The 19912-nt window shown below is 39.2% G+C and overlaps 1 protein-coding gene across 1 annotated transcript in view; it reads right to left on the minus strand.

Moving 5' to 3' along the window:
* The window catches only part of SND1 (staphylococcal nuclease and tudor domain containing 1), a 458234-nt gene that overhangs the window by 199148 nt on the left and 239174 nt on the right, over nucleotides 1-19912 (minus strand). Inside the window, exon 13 of the mRNA XM_012805151.2 lies at nucleotides 5963-6073. Coding sequence (XP_012660605.1) covers nucleotides 5963-6073 — 111 coding nt within the window. The remainder of the gene's footprint in view (nucleotides 1-5962; nucleotides 6074-19912) is intronic.

Here is a 19912-nt window from a genome sequence, read left to right on the forward strand (position 1 = left end):
AAAAAAAAAAAAAAAAAATGAAATGAAACCTGCTTCTTCCTGTCAAGACACTTAACAAATCAGAACTGTGCCAAACCAGTATACTGACCTCTTCCACGTAAGAGTCCTAAAGAAGTATCTTTTAATGTGTCAATAGAAAGTGCTGGCAAGTAACTCTACACAATATGCTCATATCCAGTTTATGAATGCCAGTAAAACTGAAGATACAGATATGAAATACCCTGATGATTTTTTTTTAAAGGCATAGTAACTTTTTTCCCTCATTTATTGAAATTTTATGGGAAAATCTTCCCCATAAATCAGAAAAAAGTAAAGCTCCTCTGGCTAAGTCAAGAGTGGAAGTCCAAGAGCACATGTTCTCCGTGGTATCAAAAGTATTTCAGTGAAACTGCAAAATATATTTGCAAGCAGCTGCTATAAATATATAGAAATGAGAAAGCCAACCTGGCCTCTAGTAACTAAATCACCAAGAGAGATACATGATTAAAACTGCATCCCTCGGCCAGGCATGGTAGCTCATGACTGTAATCCTACAACTCAGAGAGGCTGAGCCTAGAGGATCCCTTGAGTTCAAGATTAGCCTGAGCAAGAGCGAGACCCTGTCTCTACAAAAACTAGAAAATTTAGCCAGCTTCATGGTGGGCACCTGTATGTAGTCCCAGCTATTTGGGAGGCTGGGGCAGGAGCATCACTTGAACCCAGGAGTTTGAGATTGCTGTGAGCTAGGCTGATGCTGCAGTACTCTAGCCAGGGCAACAGACACTCTGTCTCAAAAACAACAACAAAAAAACGAAATCCCTCTTAATAATGACCACTGATGCTGGTCTAGGAAAGAGTGATCAACAAGTTTCTAGCCCTTTTATTTTTATTTTTTTATTTTTTTTGAGACAGAGTCTCAAACTGTCGCCCTGGGTAGAGTGCTGTGGCATCACAGCTCACAGCAACCTCCAAATCGGGCTCAAGCAATCCTTTTGCCTCAGTTTTTCTATTTTTTAGTAGAGACAGGGTCTCGCTTTTGCTAAGGCTGATCTTGAACTTGCTTGTGAGCTCAGGCAATCCACCCACCTCGGCCTCCCAGAGTGCTAGGATTACAGGCGTGAGAAAACCGTACCCAGCCAAGTTTCTAGCCTTTTGATCAAAGTCTGTGATAGAAATGACAGCACAGATTTCCTAGATGTTCAAGCAAAGAGAAGCTTTTGAAAGGAAGGTGCCCTCAATCACACTGACAAAAAGTAACAGACTGATTGGTACTCATGGGGTTTGGAGATTGGAGATGTAGAAGTAAGAAAGGCAGGAACACTAGTATTTTGGGCTTGCTCAATCAGAAAAATAAGCCCTTATGGGGATCAGGAAAAGAGGGAGCCATGGCAAAGCTGAGAGGAGGGCAGGTTCATGTGTGCCTCTAAAAGACAGAGGACAACAACACGGATTTCTGAATCTGCAGTGTGCAAGGCAAGAAACAGAATACACATGAAAAGATAAGAGCCAGTCTGCCCTTTCCTCTTCTGAGATAACCCTAACCTCATTAGGTATGTCTAGAATGAATCTAAATTCATTTAAATCTGCTCAGACACCAGATTGTTCAATACAATTACTTTCCCACAGTCAAGCTGGGGCATCAATTTCTTTTTTGAATATATACATCCTATATTTAAATTACAAAATCTCAGAATTAAAGGGTGCCCTAAAGGAATAAAGCCTCATCATAACTTCTGTGTTTTCCTGCAATGAGTCACAGATTCTAATAGTTTCTAGTAATTTTTAAAATATTACATTTAAAAACAAAGCTATTGGCAGCATCAGGACAATGCACATAAGATGATATTCTCCATGTCTGAAGAAGAGCACACATAGCCAGGCTTTGAACTGACTCTAATCACTATCAACTTGTCTTTAGTGTCCATAAATGCTCAACATAAGCCCAACTGCAAGACAATCTAGTATGATGATGAAATTCTCATTCTGGCCTCTACAAAATCATACTGGATGTGTTATACAAATACATGGGATAGAGTATATGGAAGACTGTTAAAGCAACTTAGAAAGTAAGAAGGGTCCCAATAATGACTGCCTTAAAAATACCTCACAAGGATATAGAAGAAATTCCCTGAAAATCAAAACCTCTGCCTTAATTTTAGAACACATATAAAGACTAGGAATGTAATAGGCCAGCTAAATGAGAAAGGCTGAAGTAAAACGAGAATTGGAAAGGTAGAAAGTCAATATGGAGATCAAACATTAGAATCATGCAGAACAGAATAGATGTGTCACACTCCCTAAGGAGCCTATATGATGCATCCAAAAGGGGAGGGGGTACCAAGTTCAGAAGTGCCACAGAAAGCTGTGGGTCTGCTGCACTGAAATCCTTCTTGTAAAAAATATGGAGGATACGTGCAGTGGAGCTTTCAGAACCCTGGGACAAAATCAATGGCTCTTCAGTGGAGCCCATGAGAGAAATAAGACCTGAGAGTACATGAAAAAATGGCAAAACCTTATCTTGTCAGGACACAAGGTAATGAGGGAGGAGGCAGCTGATGACAGACAACTGCACTGGAAAGGAAAGCTGCCTTTTGGGAATTTGATGTTTATTTATCCTTAAACAAAAAAGATGTGGCTTCCTCTAGATGGGCCACATACTTGAGACATAAAGCAGCCTGGCATCTGAATGAAGGAGCCTCAGTGGTTCAGCAAACTGAGCCGAGCTGCTGTGGTTGTAGAGGTTGCTCCAACAGGCAAAGGGATATGCCTGAAAGCAACAGCCAAATTGCAAATTGGTATTATTTTTCCCTTTCCATCTCATCTGGTCTCCCAAAGAGCACCTACCACATTACTCCTGGAGCTCCCATCAGTGATCTAAGAAAGACTAGATCACATACCCCCTTGCAGACAAAATAGGGATTGCAGAGTCCTATGAAAACTCATGAACTCCTAGGCAGGTAGCTGCACCGACCTGAGAAGTCATACCCAGCTGACCTTTCCCCAAAACTTACAATGTTTCTCTAAAGGGATTAATGGCCAAGCAGTGCGCTGGAAAGCAAAGTCAGTGGAAGAACACTCTCCACCATTGCCAATAACACTAGTGATAACCAGAGAGACAAACAGGAAATTAAGGCCGGGGTCAAAGAAGTCTGTTAGAATTAGTGGCCTTGCAGAGAGGGACTGATCAGAATGATGTTACTGATGAAAGTCACCATCATGTTACTTTCACCCACTTACTATTTACCTAAAGAGTTTCAGAATGAATGACTGATATGAATGCAGCAGATGTTATGAGTGTAGCCTTTGCTAAAGCATTAGATACAGTACCTCAAGAAATTTTACTTGAGAAATTAATTCAAACAGGCTTGGTTCAATACACAATCACAGAAGATTAAAAAGTGGCTGAAGGATGATAAACAAAAGACAGTTAAGTGACAGTCCATGCAGTGAGAGACTTGGGGTCAACACCAAAGCCATTCTTATTTAGGGGTTCTATTCAGGGCCTAGAAAAGGAGTAAACAATTCACTAATGAGATCTGCAGAGGACACAAAGCTGGGAGGTAGACAAACTGCATTGACAGGGGCATAAAAATCACAAAGCAGAGTTCAACTGGAAAAAATATAGCTAATCTATCTAGGGGAAAACAATCCTTAACTCAGATAATATTCAATAAATAACAGGATAAGGGCAGAAGCAGCATGTCAAAGGGCTCTGATATTCTGTAATGTGACAGAAGGTAAGAATGCTAAGGGAACACAGGGAGTGTGTCATGAGAGAACCAAGTGCTTCAAACTAAAGGCAAACTCAAAGTAGTGTCAGAAGACAGGTGGTCTTGCAAAGGGGCTGACTTTATCATTTTCAAACAACGGGCATATTCTGCACCAAAAATCTTTTTTAATGGCTACAAAACTGCCATTCCCATACAGCAGGTGCTCTGATCTTTCATGAATGTGACTTCACCTCCCTGGGGATTACCATCTAGAAGATGGCACTGGGCCACCATCCTGGGGCTTGCTGACAATACTGTTCCAAATGAAAACCCACTCACAGTTCATGCTGGATATTTCTCCCTGTTCTTTATGAGGCCTGTATTGCCTTATGGCAACGCCTCACAGGCTTAAGGAAGTGCTTAATTTCTCTCCGTTTATTCAACCTGCAACAGTGCAATGACCCCAAAGCCAATTTTTCTACCATCAGTCTGAAAGCAATGGCTTAACACAATTATCTCCAGGCAGCTCACTGCTTTAGCAAGCAAGCATCTTGTTACATGACTTCAGCACAAAATGAACACTTGACTAAAGAGGCTATTTTCTTCTTAAAGCGTAAAGTTTAAAATATTTTACTATCTATGTATATTCAATAAACATTATAGCCCAACATGGCTATTTCTAACAGGATAATAAACAAGCTTTATTCTGACCTTACTTTCTGGAGCTCCCTTGCAAATTATTTCCATGCTTACCTGTCTGTCAGAATTAAAAATTCACCAGTGGCAGTGTGAACTCAGCAAAGAAAATATGACTACATAACCCAATGTACTACAAAGCACTCTTGCTACTCTGGAAATGTATAAGTTACTATCAGGTCAGGCTGAACATGGACCCTCTGAATCCCATCTGTCTTTTAGTAATTGTCCATTTCTTATAGAAACTAGATGATCAAACAGTACCAGGAAATGTGAAGCTACATTTCTCACCACAGGCTGTTTGGGCCTACCTGGCTCAGCTGTAATATAGGTAGGGAGAGAAGAAGATAAATGAGGTTTATGAGAAACGCCAATTATAGACTATATATCACATTACTTTTACATGGCCATTAATAAATCTTAATCAAGTTATGGACATTTTTGCCATATTTTTTGTACTTAAGAATCAGATGCTAGACAGGGACTACTGGGAAAAGCCCACAAGAAAGTATCCAAAAAGCCACAGTGGCTTGACAGACTGATTTCTTAGCTGACATTCTGTGTGACATCCTACAGATGCTCTATCCATCAGGATACGGTGGTGTTGGAGGTAAATGTCAGGGCAATGTTCTAGGCCAGAGAGCAAGAGAAGTGATCTCAATGTCAAAGTCTGAAGTTGAGATTAGATAACATGTGCTCAAACTCATTTTTCCTCTAAATGTGGAGAATAACCTGACAATTACCAAAGTTCTAGAACTAAATGGGTCCTAGAGACCACAGAAAAACTGCTGAGCGAGGCAAGCCTATTGAAACGACAGACATATTTTGGTTGAGTACAAGCAGTTTGCTGAGTTACCTAAATCAGTTCAGCAATAAGCAGCTCCGTTCTTGCTCTGCTTCCCAGGAAGTCTGGGAATCACTCAACTACCACACTACCCAGTGACAAAAGCCTCCTTGAATAAAAACCTTGAGGAATGTCAATGGCTAGAAATACTGCTAAGCAGTGTGCATGTCCTTGGGGCAACCTGCCATAGGGATGAAGGACAAAAGTAAAATGTCACAGGGCTTCTCAAATACTCTCCTGCCAGCTGTCAGTGTTTGAAACCAAAACTAATTTCCTAATAAATGTTTTCATTTCCTTTGTACATGACAAAAGGTCTAAAGGTGATTAATGGGAGGGGTTGGGAATAGAGGTCTCTGGAGGTAGGAAATAGGGTAAATGTACTGCTCACATCAGCAGGACTTCACTGTTAGTCCCAGAAATGATGATCCAAGTAGCTTATAGAATGCTCTCATTCATGTTTCCTTTTATAATGTCTACATTAGGGAGATCATATCTAATATACACCAACTTTGCATATAAAAAGAAAGGAAGCTCAAGTGTACTTAACCAAGGTTAGACGGCATGTTTAAAGTGTGCCCTTCTTTTCATGGGGAAAAACTGAAATAATAAAAGGACACAAACTCTATCAGCATATTATTTTCCAACACATTCTGCTCAAGTAGAGGCACAATAGTGGGAGAGAAAAATAGTGGGGCTGTGGGTCCCAGTGTGTCCAGTAATTATTTTGTCTCACCTGGCCTCTGCAGCGAGCAGTTCATCATAGTGTGAGGATCGTTGGTCATCATCCTGCCGGTATCTGATCACTGTGGCTAGACCTTTGCTGACAAGAGCCTCAGCGATGTTTCTGCAACAGAAAAGATAGGTCAGTGAGCACTAGAAGTGCATATGGGGCTCAGTCAACAGAAATAATAACAGTTAGCACCTGGAGGTCTTAATGCATTCTGGCAGAGGGAGGGAGAAGCCAAGGATTTCAAGACCAATGAGTTGCTAAGCTAGAAATCCAAATAAGAGGCTGAATAACAAAGTTCCCTAGCTCAGCATTTTTCTGGTTAGTATAGTCAGATACTATATCAATCCACACATAAACACTAGCCAAAAATGTCTGTAAAAAGCCCACATTAGGGCAGGCTATTTACAGAATGTTATAAACAAGCCACTACCCTCAAGAAAAGTCTGCTCTAAAATATTAGGCACATAGATGAAAAACTGAACACATAAAAGCATGACCTGAATTTCCCAAAATCTCCTTTCTAGACTTTATAGCTACTAGAAGATGTCATGTTTTATTTTACTTAATTTAATTTATTTATTTAATCAATTTTTTGAGATAGGGTCTTGCTTTCTTCTGGGCTAGAGTGCAGTGGCAGCATCATAGATCACAGCAACCTTAATCTCCTGGGCTTAAGCAATCCTCTTGCTTCAGCCTCCCAAGTAGCTATATAGAAAGGTGCCTCTATGCCCTGCTAATTTTTTCTTGCCTCAGCCTCCTAAGTAGCCTATAGGAAGGTGCTGCTAATTTTTTCTATTTTTAGTAGAGACGGGGTGTCTTTCTTCCTCAAGTTGGAAACATGTCTTGTTTTAGTTTTGTAACATTAGAAACATTGGTTTGACCTAATAGTCAAAGTGTTCCTCTTCTTATCACAACTCTTGAGAGTGGATCTTTTGTCCTAAGTGGGCTTAGAGAAGGTAAGAGTCATAAATGAATTAGAGAGAAGAGGAGAGGTGGGGAGGATAGCATTCTAGTACAAAGGAAATTCTTTCTAAAAAACAAAACAAAGTTGAAAAGTATAAAATCTGAGAACAGTTTTGGAGCAATACTCCAAAGGGGCAATCTTGGGTTAGAATCTAACTTAAAGCAATTCTTTTTTAACCAGAAGGAAACTGCTCCCACTTTGGAACGAGAGGTACCATAATAAAGTGGCCTGCATCTACTAACTAAAGAAAAATGCATGGGAGATAACAACTCAGACATCAAAAGAAACAAATTTCCACAGTTTCTCCTCAACCTGGAAAGGGAGCTTTGATATAAACAATAAAACCCCAAGTACAAATTTTCAACAAATTAACTGTAATTAACAATAGCAAATACTGGAAAGCAAGAGGACTGATATTATTGAGGCAACATGGTGCTTATGTCTTTCTTTGTCTGTCATAATTACATGAAAGGCCCCACTCTAACCATCTGGTTTGGTGCCCTTTAGGGAGAGGGTATGGTAAGCAATAGGCTACTGGGCCATATGCTGTGATTTACTATTGTTTGAAAATGTAGTTAACTCTTAACACACTAGTGGTTCTTAGAAAGTCATGCTGTGTGGATGCTGGGAGCTGAACTAATCAGTATTTATGTATATTTAAGCCATTTATGGGTTCTATTCATCAAAACGCAGGAGAACATACTTTTTGAAAAAGGAGAAAAAATGTGCTAGTAGAGAAAGGAAGATGCTGTGGCTGACAATATTCTCATTATATGCCCCTCTGCTGCCTGTTTATCTACTGCCAGCACGATATTAATATCTCCAAACTGCCACGGAATTAGCACTTCTCAAAATCTACTCCCACAAAGAGGCTGCTTTGCTGGCCACTCTGTCTCCTGAGTCACCGCAAAAGCATGCTGGCAAATGCTGTCATTATCACAGAGTTGTGTTTGGCAGCACGGAGAAAGCAACAGCCCCAAATCAGCAGATGTAGATGTTGATACATAATGAGGATTTAACTAAGATGTCACCAAGGAGCTCTAACAGGGCAAGAGGGAGGCCCCCCTGCATGCCTGAGAGCCAGCAAGAAGGCTAGAAAGTGGCGTGGGGGACAACTCTACTTCTGACAGCTTAAGATGTTCTGGTAATTTTAAATGCCAAGAGAACAAAGAAATATTTGTTACCGCATTCTGAATTACTGAGCATTGACATTTTATAGTCAATACATGGGGTCTGCGGGAAAAAGCTGGAATGGTAATAAAAATTCACATGAACAAGTCCTATATGAAAAGCTAGAAAATACTAAGCAAACCAACAAATGTTTAATGATCCGCTTCTGTTAATGCTGCTCAAATCAATACACAGAATTACTGAGTACCCACCTGCCTGGACAGCAAAGAACCAAAAGTCCTTGCCCCTTTATCCTATCAGCACATGTTAGAGACCTGTTAAGACCTGCCATATAGAATTCCTAAGTCCTTAGATTCCCAAATCACTCCGTACCCTGCCCACTATTTTCCTTTTAAGCTTAGCATCTAAGCCATGTTCTCTTAACTTCTTTTCCCTAAGTACAGTTTTCTTTTGGAGGAACAGTTGTGGTACTGCTGCTTAGTAGTAAGGACAGTAAAAATACATGAAATCATAACTGTCACTATGAGGTATTTATTATGTGGTAAGTATGTTGAAATCACAGGTACTGCCTAGATGCGTCCCCCAATGTGATAAATCATCATGCAATAATATGTTATAATTACTAATTCGGTTCCTATCTTCCCTGTTAAATGCTGACCTTTTTAAGGGCATGGGTCACATTTTTCTTGCTCTGTACCCTGGTGCCTAGCATAGTACTTTGTATAGGAAGATAGTAAATATTTTCTGAATGAAATTATTTAGCTCATCTAGGATAAATAAAAAATAATATTTAAAGGTAAAGCAAATTCTCTTGTTTTCAAACACCCAGAAAAATTTGAGATATCCTAATCACTTTGGAAATACAGCATTGGAATGTTATTTTATTTCCTAGCCCAGGCATGCCCAGCATAGAATCATGGACAATAACTTTCTACTTTCCTTCATAGCGTGTCTTTTTCCTGTTGGTTACCTGAGACTTCAATTTAAAAAGAGAAGGAAAGGGAGAGAAAGAAGATGGAATTAGCCTAGATCCATATACTTGACCGTCTCATTCATTTCTTTTGGCTGCTAATGAAAGGTCAGAAGATTTTCCCCTGGCTAAAGATGCCTCAGAACCTGACACTAGTGTGTTGATCAGTTAGTAAGAAAGAAGAACACTAAATTGCTTTGGACAAATGTGTAAGTTTCACTTTCTTGAGTGTATCAGTAGTTCTACTCCAATTAAACGTGCCTGAATGGATAATTCACAATCAACATATAAAAAGAGAGCTAACAGCATTGGAAGCCTAACAGTAAGTCAACTTTCTGTAACAGCAGAAACACAAAAAGAATTTGTGCTGGGATTGAAATGCTTCTCCAAACTAAAACAGAAATTTAGGGTTCTATTATAAAGGAACAGTTTCCACTGGGCCTGATCAGGTGTTCCTGATACAAGCCAACACAAGCTACATGGATCTTACACATAAGTTTTCTAAAAGATCTATAAATAGCTGAGAGTGGTGGCTTACCCCTGTAATAGTAGCACTCTGGGAGGTTGATTGCCTGTGCTCATAGTTTCGAGATCAGCCTGAGCCAGAGTGAAACCCCATCTCTAAAAAAAATAGCTGGGTGTTGTGGCGGGTGCCTATAGTCCCAGCTACTCGGGAGGCTGAAGTGAGAGAATCCCTTGAGCCCAGGAGTTTGAGGTTGCTGTAAGCTATGACATCATAGCACTCTACCAGCGGTGATAAAGTGAGACTCTGTTTAAAAAAAAAAAAAAATCTACAAGTACTGATATCTTCCCCTCCAACTCCTTTCCACAGCAAGCAGGCGGTAATAAGCTCATACTTTCCCACTATAAGACAGCTGTGAAACTATGAGGTCCTACATTATGCCAACAAGGAGAAAAATGTGTAAATAAAAGAATAAGAAATCTTAAGGAGTAAACTTCAATCTTAGTAGGTTATAACTGTTTAATCACATTTCTGCCTGTTTTCTTCACCTCTACCAGTATCTGAAACCACAAACAAGTCATTAGTATATCGGGTAATTATCTACAACTATATAGATTACTTCACAGTGTTAAGTCTGTGTGTATTTAATTCTGAAACCCTCTAAACTTATAGAAAAGTTGCACATAATGTACACGCCCCTCCTCTTTAAACCAACTGAGATCAAGTGGCTGACTTGCAGTATCATCATCCCAAATAACTTAGCATGCATTTCCTACAAGCCAGGACATTTTCTTACATATTCAAAAAATGAGAACCAGGATATTAACATAGCCACATAACCACCATCTAATCCACAAACCTGCTCAGATTTTGCCAACTGTTCTAATGGAATACTTAGAGAAAAGACATCTAGTTCAGAAACATATCTCTTTAGTCTGGAACAGTTCTTTGTCTTAATCTTTGACTAAGTGGCCTTGACACTTTTGAAGAGTACATGCCAGTTATTTTGGCGTGCCTGATGTTTCTGGGTGATCATATTCAAATTAAGCACTAATGTATAATTTATTGATGATGTTAACTTTGATCACTTGACTTGGGAGGTCTACCAGGATTCTCCACTGGAGGGTTACTCTTTTCCTCTTTGTAATTAAATAGGTATTTTGTGAGGAAACACAGAACTATATAATTCTCATCCCTCAACAAACTCCCAAGCTATTCATTTATTTGTATTAGAAGAATTCATGAAAAATCTCATTTTATTCAAACAGTTGCAATTTATTACTTTTGCTTTCATTTTGATGCTCAAATTGTTCCCAACTTGGCTAGTACAAACTGGCTTTTGTGTCCTTGAAACACGTCTCCTGTCCTTCTTTGAGCTAGTCTGTTTTCTGGTGCATATACAGCAGGTTCTAGGTTTATCTCGTATGCTCTTCCCAGCTCTGGAATTAGCCAATTATCTAAAGATTCCACATGTATGTTTGTATTTATTTCTATATGTTTTATTTCTATGTCTATCTAAAACTACTGAAAACCATGTGTGGTGGTCATGAAAATGGGTCTCCAAATGCAAGAAGCATAATTAATTGATGGCCCAGCTGCCATGCTCAGAAATCCATCACTTTTATTTTAGCCGAGACTACATTTCTACCAGCTACTCCCAGCCAATAGCTGAGCACAGCAGAGATACTAAGGCAAGCTTATTGCGGAGAGACATGGAGTTCCGCTGATGGAATTTTGACTCCTTATCAGTTTTGAGGAAACTTTCTTTAGAACTTCCCAACAACTTAAGACTTTCCCTAATCCAACCTTCCTTCATTCCCTTTCTTCTTTGCCTTGGTTTGAACTGCACTGCAGTATGGCGGCTCTCCTAGCCTCCCATGACTTCCTTCCCATCTTCTCTCAGGCAGTTTTCCCCCAATTAATCTCTTGCACATCTAATCCTTTTTGGCATCTGCTTTTTGGACAATCTGAACTAACACAGCATGATTTCACACAGATATTCACAATTTAGTTCACTACTACAGGGTTTATTCTAGTTTTCTTCCTTTTCGTATTTGTAACTCCTTTCTCTGACCCTGAGGAATCTGGCTTATCTTTAGTACTTTTAGTTACTAGACCAGGTCTCCTAAATGTAAGTCATCTTGTATCATGATGTCACATATTTCACAGTGACAATAAAGATAAAACCTTCCCCATATATACACATGTGCTCTTTATCACTCAACTCATACATTCTGTAGCTTCAAGGATTTGGTGCTTATAAGTAGAGTTAACTTAAGTGACTATACTACTTGATAAACTAGAACCTGGATTAAACAGATGAAGATATTGTAGGGACTAAGGGAAAAGCTCTCCTTGGCCTCTGAAGGTTCCCTGAATATCAACTGATAACAGGTAGATTAAGACGAGAAAAAGACATATGAAATTTCAATTTAAAATGCATAGCACGGGGGAATGATTACTCAGTTACCCAGTGTGGTACACAAGCTTATATAGCCTTTTTCATAGGAGACTGGGGAGATGAGGGACATAGATAACTCTTTGGAAGGGCAGTAAATCATTATGGAGAATGGACCCAGGGGGTGGGAGGCAAACATTGTTGGGAAGTTAGAGGTGGAATTGCACAGAAACAAAGGCTGTTTTTGTTGTTATTTTTTTTTGTATTAAGCTGAAGTTGTCTTATTAAGTAGATAAAATTCCCCAGGTAATCTTTTGGAGCTGTCCTCAGTAGAACAGACGAAAAGTTGGTCCAAGCAGGGTGATGACTCCTGGTCTCTCCTATATGCCAGTGGTCCATCTTTCCTTGTGATTTGATAAGATCCCTAAGGAGGAGGTTTAAGGCCAATGCATTTCTTTAAGAAAGAAGCTTTCTTAGATAAGGATATTCCAGAGAATCTGTCCTTTTCTGTCCTTGGGGATAGGGGAGTAAGACAAGGTCTGAGGGATCTCGATTCTGAGACAGGTTCTAAGACCTCTCAGTACATCAAATGTTAGTCTTTGGGGCATCATGTTCTCAGCCCCAATAATATCAAAACAGTGAGCATAGTGAATAATTCTGCAACTCCCCCTCATATACCCACCTCTTCATTCTCCATCTGAAAAAAGTAATAGATAACTCAGTCGCTCTGGCTCATAGGCCTTTATCTAGCCTTTTGAGCTTATCATTTTCCACTTAAAAACTATCTACATTTTATCAGTCACTGAGGTATCCATGGAGATTACAAAAGCAGAATATTTTCCTTAAGGCAAACACATGTGGGTATATGTTCAGAATAAAGCAAACCTATAAAGAAATGCTTCTATAATATATTTATGTCAAAGTTAAAGGGAAGGACTAAAAGATAATTGAGAGAACAGAATATTCATAATACAAAAGCCTCCCTCTCCTTATTAGCAGGTGGTATATTCCAAGACCCTCAGTAAATGCCTGAAACTACAGATAGTACCAAACCCTACGTATACTATGTTTTCTCATAACTATGAAAAAGTTTAACTGATCAATAGGAACAGTAAAAGGATAATGACAATAATTAATAAAGACTAGAACAATTATAACAATATGCTATCATCAACAGCCAGTTGATGTAATAACCTAGATGGTTACTAAGGGACAGGTAGTGTACACATCATGGATACTACCCTGAACTAAGGGATGATTCACATGTTCCGGGCTGGGGAGTATAAGATTTCATCACTGGATGGGGAGTCTCAGAAAGGTGTGTAATTTAAAACCAATAAACTGTTTATTTCTGGAAGTTTCAATTTAATATGTTTAGAATGTGCCTAGCCATGGGTAAGTGAAACTGGGGGTAAATGTAGACTAATCTAGTCACTTTATCTACACAGAGATACACATCTCAGGGAAATGTATGCAAGCACACACATATACTTACTGTATTATTTCTTTATAATAACTTCAAGGGGTTAAATTTTATATACTAAGCACCAAAGGCTGTTACTATGAGACATCAGTTATGTATCCTGGGCCTCTATCACCCATGACCCTCAAAGGTTCCAATGTCTTAAAGTTGAAAAACTGCTTCTACTTCCTCACATACTGGTTGTACTTTCACCATAAATACAGGCATTTTCACAAGTGGTGGGATGGAGATCCCCAGTTGACTAAGTTCCAATATTGATTTCTAACATTCCAGATGGCTGATCTCACTTCTTGTCAGCTGTTTAGGGGATACTGTGCAGCTTATCTACAAGGGAAGTTACAGGGTGCAGGTGTCTTTCTCTGTAACTAGATTAGAAATAAGGAAGGAAGAAAAGATCATCATGGGTTTCAATGAGACAGAAAGCTCTGAAGATTGGAAAATTGCTGTCTTCAGAAATTTAGCTTCACTTTTGCTCATATACATGAAAGATATGGGTTCCTTATCCCAAAAGATAGCAAACAAGTAGGAAAAATGTTTAATGGCTAGTAGGCTCAACTAATAGGCCCAATGCCAAGATCCCTTCAGATCTTCTCTATAGCTCAATACCACGGCCTCTAACCAACCATGCTCTTTGAGGCAGGAACCTGACAGTGTTAGGCTTGAGACAGACTTACTTGGCTTTTATAAGTTGACAAAATAAATCTGTAAAGGGTGAGAGCAACATTCTAGATGAGAGAGATCTAGAGACAATGGGCAATGAGAAAATACCTTTATTAAGTTTCTATTTTCCAACCAGGAAAAAGTCCTATGAAGTATCAGGCCACTTCTGATGGCATCTCCAACCAAGTTAGATTATAGCTCTCCTACCTACTGTTCTCATTGCCCAATGTGCACTGGCTAAACCTGTTAATCTGGATCACTGATTTTTTTTTTGTTGCTATTTTATTCTTCATATACATCCAGGAGACACTTTTCACATAAATAAGCAGTATCTGTAGACAGAAGATTCTGTTTTGGAAGCATCTATAACTGGAAACATTTTAGGTGGCATACATCCTTTACAGATTTACTCAATCACTCTCCCAACATCTTCACTATTTTTTTCCACTTGCTCCTTAAACTTAAATAATTATTAAATGACTAAAATTGATTCTTAAAATCTTTTTATGCTGAATGAATCCCTTTTCCTACTTAAAAAGTCCTGTCATCAGGACAGCCACTGGAGGGTTTAAACAGTTGCTAAAGACTTTCCAAGCATTTACCAACAGATGAAAAACAAAGAGGAAGAATCAAAAGCTTTTATGTCCCTTTAAAGTTAGGCTTTAGTGACTAGGGTGAACTAAGGGGAAAATCCAAGATTATTATGAGCTGCATTAAGGCACAGGGAGTCCTGGGGCAGGGCATCATAATTCCAGGCTCTACAAGCCAACTGTCCTTTACAGAAAGATAAGGCACAGCCTGACCAACAGAGAACATGACCCAAAAAAGCCAAACTCACAAATGGGCAAGTTATGGAACGGAACTTAAAAGCAAAAAAAGCACAAACAAATCTCTCCATAAAGTTTTAGTTCATATTTAATGAGCATTAAAATATGTACAGGTCTATGATTCTAAACACAGCTGAGAGTTGAGAGCATTTTCCAGATACTAGAGTTGAGATATGAAAATCAAGAACTCTTGGGAACAATGACTGTGCTTTAATGAATCCTAATCATTCTTCCTTATAGGGAGGATGAATTGGAAAGAAAACAATGAAGATTGATATGGACTTAGTCCTATTTTAAGAATTCAAAAGGATGCATGGTTAGAATGAAACCAAAGGAGACCCATAAACAAGATTGGGAGAAATGCTTGATGAAAGAAACAATGGAAGGAAGGAAGGATAAAGGGGGAGACAGAGGGGAGAGAAGGAGAAAGTAAGGTGGGGGGAAGAAAATAATTCCATGAAAATATTGCTGCTTTATGGACATCTAAATCCTTGAATCCCTATAGCATATATCCATTTAAACTTTATTATTAATGAGAAACTTACACTCAAGCACCAACCAAAGCCTCTGTAGCTTTGGAGGCCACATCTCAGTGGGCACCAACAGCTCTATACCTAGCCTTGATCTCCTTAAAGAATAACTAACAGAAGAAAATAAGATAGAAATATTTGGAAGCAGTAGAATTTAAACGACTAACCCACTTCATAAATCTGCCTAGTGAAGAATATAGTGTGAAAAATATGGGTCAAAGTGATTAGAAAAAGAGGGGGAAGAAGCATAACATCAAATAGTTATATCAAAATACTTATGCTTAGTAAATAGACAATTTTATTCTGCCCTCAGGATTTCTGCAGAGCTGTAATCTTATTGCCACCTCTTATTTGATAGCTTCATTTATTCAGCAATATCATAGTTATGGCTTTATAAGACAAGTAAACTGTGATATTATACTCCATTATGCCAACTCCTTTCTGAGTACCACTGCGCTTCCAAGTCAGCAAAATTTGGGGGGAAGTTAGAACAATGATGAATGTTGGCTGAAGTATGCAGGGCATATTAAATATAATTGGCAATAAAACAATGTCCACCTTCAAATATCTGATATTCCCCCGGACTCCCAATCATTACAATGAGAGAAAAGAAACAGTGAAGAAAAAGTATTTGTTTCATAGACAGCAACTGCATTGTCTCACTGTATGAGAGAATATGGATTAATGTTCCCAAAGTAGCACCCCCTCTATATGATTAACATGCTTCTTTCCCAGACAAATAGACCCTTCAAAAACAAGATCACAATCAGAAAGTAAACTGTCTAATAAACATGCACTTCCAATCTAGCCAAATTGGTCCACTCATTGCTAAATATGCCATGAATTCACATTTCCAACTATTTGTAGGACATGTGAATTTGTATGATTCATCATCATGTAAAACTCAGCATTTTAAAAATAAAATTCACTTCACTAGACTAAAGCCTTTCTGAATCCTACCAAATACGCTCCTCCTTCCAATAGCCCCATCTGTAGGACTGTCATATTTCCAACAACTAGGCCTGACATCTCTCTCATTTCCACACAAAATATCTGAACTCAAACCTATAACGTTTCTGCCAGGAATGTTTCCTTTTCTATTCTTTGTCTCTACCCCAGTTAAGGTTTCCACTGCTTCTTACATGGACTATTACAGTCTCCCCTACCTGGGCTCCTCTGAACACTGACCAATCCCTACCACCGTTAGTTTAATCCTCTTAAAGCATTAGCTGGCAAGTAATCCTCATTTTCAAATGCACCACCACCACTACAGAAAAGTCGTTAGAAATACTGAATATGGAGACAAATATTAACGTATTCTATCTGAAACGATGATGACAGAGGGAAGGAGAGAAGGGGAAGGGAGAAAAAGAGTGGGATGGGGATAAAGGGAGCAAGAAAGAGGACAGAAGAGGAGGGGACAAAGGGAAGGGGGGAAAGGAAAGACTTAGGGGACAGGGAAAAAGACTAATATTTATTGACCACCATTCCAAATGGTTTATATTTACTAATTCATTTTATCTTCACAAAATTCTGATGAGACAGACACTGTCATCAGTCCCTATTTTACAAATGAGAAAACCGAAGCACAGAAAAGTTACAGCCCAAAGCCTGGGCTGTAACTACAGCTACAAATGGGCTTTCAGTAGCAATGTGGCATTCCATAATGAAAAGAACCTTGCCAGTCACCTCATCCAACACCTAACCTAAGAACAACTGATGACAAAACTCTTTCATTCGTTTTTACTCAAAAGATAATTTCAGATTTAATGACCATCTACTGGTTGTTTACTATAGGATAAGCATTTTAATACTCATTAGCCTATTCCTTCAAGCAATACAGAGATAATACATACATATATTGCTTCTGAAAAAGAGTATACCATTGCAGACTTGCTCCAAGTAATATTTTTGTAAGAGGCAGAGCCCTTACAAGTTTTCTGATTCCAAATCCAGTTTTCTTTTGACGTAACAGCACCACAAATTACAGGGTAATACAACAGGCAACGAAAGGCATTCTATGATCCTGCACTCATATACCTCTAGCCCTATTTATTAAATCCCTTCAAACTTTCCATTTTAGCTCAGATAGGCTGCTTCTTAGCCACCAAACTAAGCCCTGCTTCTCCCCATGTCTCTGTGTCTGCGTGCACCACTCATTTGGCACTTATCTTTTATTGCTGTATATTATTATCTTCTCTGTGTACATATCTTGTCTTCCCAACTAGATCATATTCCCTACTGGTCCAAGAAGAAGAAAACACTTAGTAGGCACTCAATAAATATTTATTGGCTAGCTGATTGATTTTATTCACTGAGTTCCCAGGAGATTCTGTGGGCTGTTGGATGAAAACAAAATAATAACTGACTGAGTCATAGAATTTTTGAGCAAAAAGAGCCCACAGAGATAAACTAATCCAAATGTCTCCATATACAGATGAGGACAGATCCAGAGAGAAACCAATAACATTTTTTAAACAATCCTCTAAGAGAAAAACAGAGTGGCAACATCACAATGGTCATCAAACAGCCTTCCCTCCCCACCCCCTTTTTTTAGACAGAGTCTCACTTGGTCACCCTTGGTAAAGGTTTGTGACCATCTTAGCTCACAGTAACCTCAAACTCTGTAAGCTGGGATTACAGGCACACACTACAGCGCCCAGTTATTTTCTTAGAGACAGGGGTCTCACTGTTGTTCAGGTTGTTCTCAAACTCGTGAGCTCAGGCAATCTCAGCCTATTTCCCTTTATCATATTGCTGTCCTTTTACAGTTCTTTCAAATAAAAATAAATATATGGCACACATAATTATCTAAGATTGCCTTAATAAATTAAAAATGTATCAGCACATTAAAAATAATCTATCCACATCACATTATAAATTTTACCGCTCTAATACTAATATGCTAGCTAAATTATATATTAAACATTTATTTATAATAATTTGCAGGCCTTCTGGGAATTCAGGGACTTTTTTGAGCAGTGATGAAGAAATGATTTGAAAATGTCTGATGACTTCTCTTTTTTTCGCAAAATATATTCTAACACAAAATAGAAATGCTCAGTATATGTAAGTATGTTCCCCTTATTCCTTATTTTCTCTGCCCCACTTTCCTTTTGAGAAATACTGTTTCACAAAAGAATGGTGTGAGGAACATGAATAGAGGTATCAAAGGATCCTTGGCCAGGCGCAGTGGCTCACACCTATCATGCCAGCATTTGAGGAGGCCAAAGAAGAAGTATTGGTTGAAGTCAGGAGTTTCAAATCAGCTTCGGCAATATGACAGGACCCTGCTTTTACAAATTTTTTAAAAAACAATTAGCCAGGCATGGTGGCTTACACCTATAGTCTTATCTGCTTGGGAGACTAAGGTGGGAAGATCACCTCAGCCCAGGAGTTTGAAGCTGCAGTGAGCTATGATCTTACCACTGTACTCTTGCTTAGGGAACAGAGTGAGACCTTATCTCTAAAAAGACAAACAAAACAAAACCTTCAACTTCTCTCAGTCAATGATGGTGGAAAGTGCAGTTACTCAAGGGGACTCTTGTTTTGTTTTGTTTTTTTGCAGTTTTGGCCAGGGTGGTTTCAAACCCGCCGCCCTCGGTATACGGGCCAGCACCCTTCCCACTGAGCCACAGGCGCCACCCCAGGGGACTCTTTCTTTACCCAACCATTGTCCTAAACTTCCTGACAGAGGTCACTAACCTATGAGGGGTGCGGAAAGAAAAAGTGACTGTAGTCAATTCCATACTTTTGTGTATAATAGGGTCTTTAAATATGAATTAGAAAGCCAAATACTTACACGTTAAACAATGGCTGTAACAGAAAATTGTCATCTCTCTTTTAGCATATCCCACTATTGTACTTTTTTTTTTTCAGAGATAGCCTCACTTTGTCGCCCTCAGTAGAGTGCTGTGGCAATTCTCTCGCCTCAGCCTCCTGAGCAGCTGGGACTACAGGAGCCTGCCACAACGCCAGGATTATTTTTGTTGCAGTTTGGCCAGGGCTGGTGCCCTACTCACTGAGCCACAGGCGCCGCCCCCACTGTTGTGATCTTAATGGGATATAATGCTGTGCTGTACACTATGGAAGATGAAAATCATCATGTGTTCACCCTTATCCCTGTCCCTAGCAGAAGGGGTACAGACACATGACAGAGGCTTTGCCTATTAAATGCTCCTGCTTGGGAAAGGATAAAAAACTGAAGGGATGTCAGAAGTCATTTACATTGTGTTCTGTCCCTGTCACAGTGCCCCATGGAGGTGATGAAGGTGTCCTGGGCAGAGGGCTTCAAATTCACATAGTTATTCTGCTTCCTCTTCTCTCTCATTTTTCTCTTTTCTTTCCTTCCCTTCCTTTTCTTTCCCTCTCTGCCTCTCTTCCTCTTTCTTTCTGTTTCCTTCGGCTCTTCCCCCTCTCTCTTTTTCTTTATTTAAAATATAGGGTCTCACTCTTGCTCAGGATGGTCTGTAACTCCTGATCTCAAGTGATACTCCACCTCAGGTTTCCAGAGTGCTAGGATTACAG

Source organism: Otolemur garnettii, unplaced genomic scaffold (assembly GCF_000181295.1).
Source record: "Otolemur garnettii isolate 467f Iridium unplaced genomic scaffold, OtoGar3 scaffold00037, whole genome shotgun sequence".
NCBI classification, from domain to species: Eukaryota; Metazoa; Chordata; class Mammalia; order Primates; family Galagidae; genus Otolemur; species Otolemur garnettii.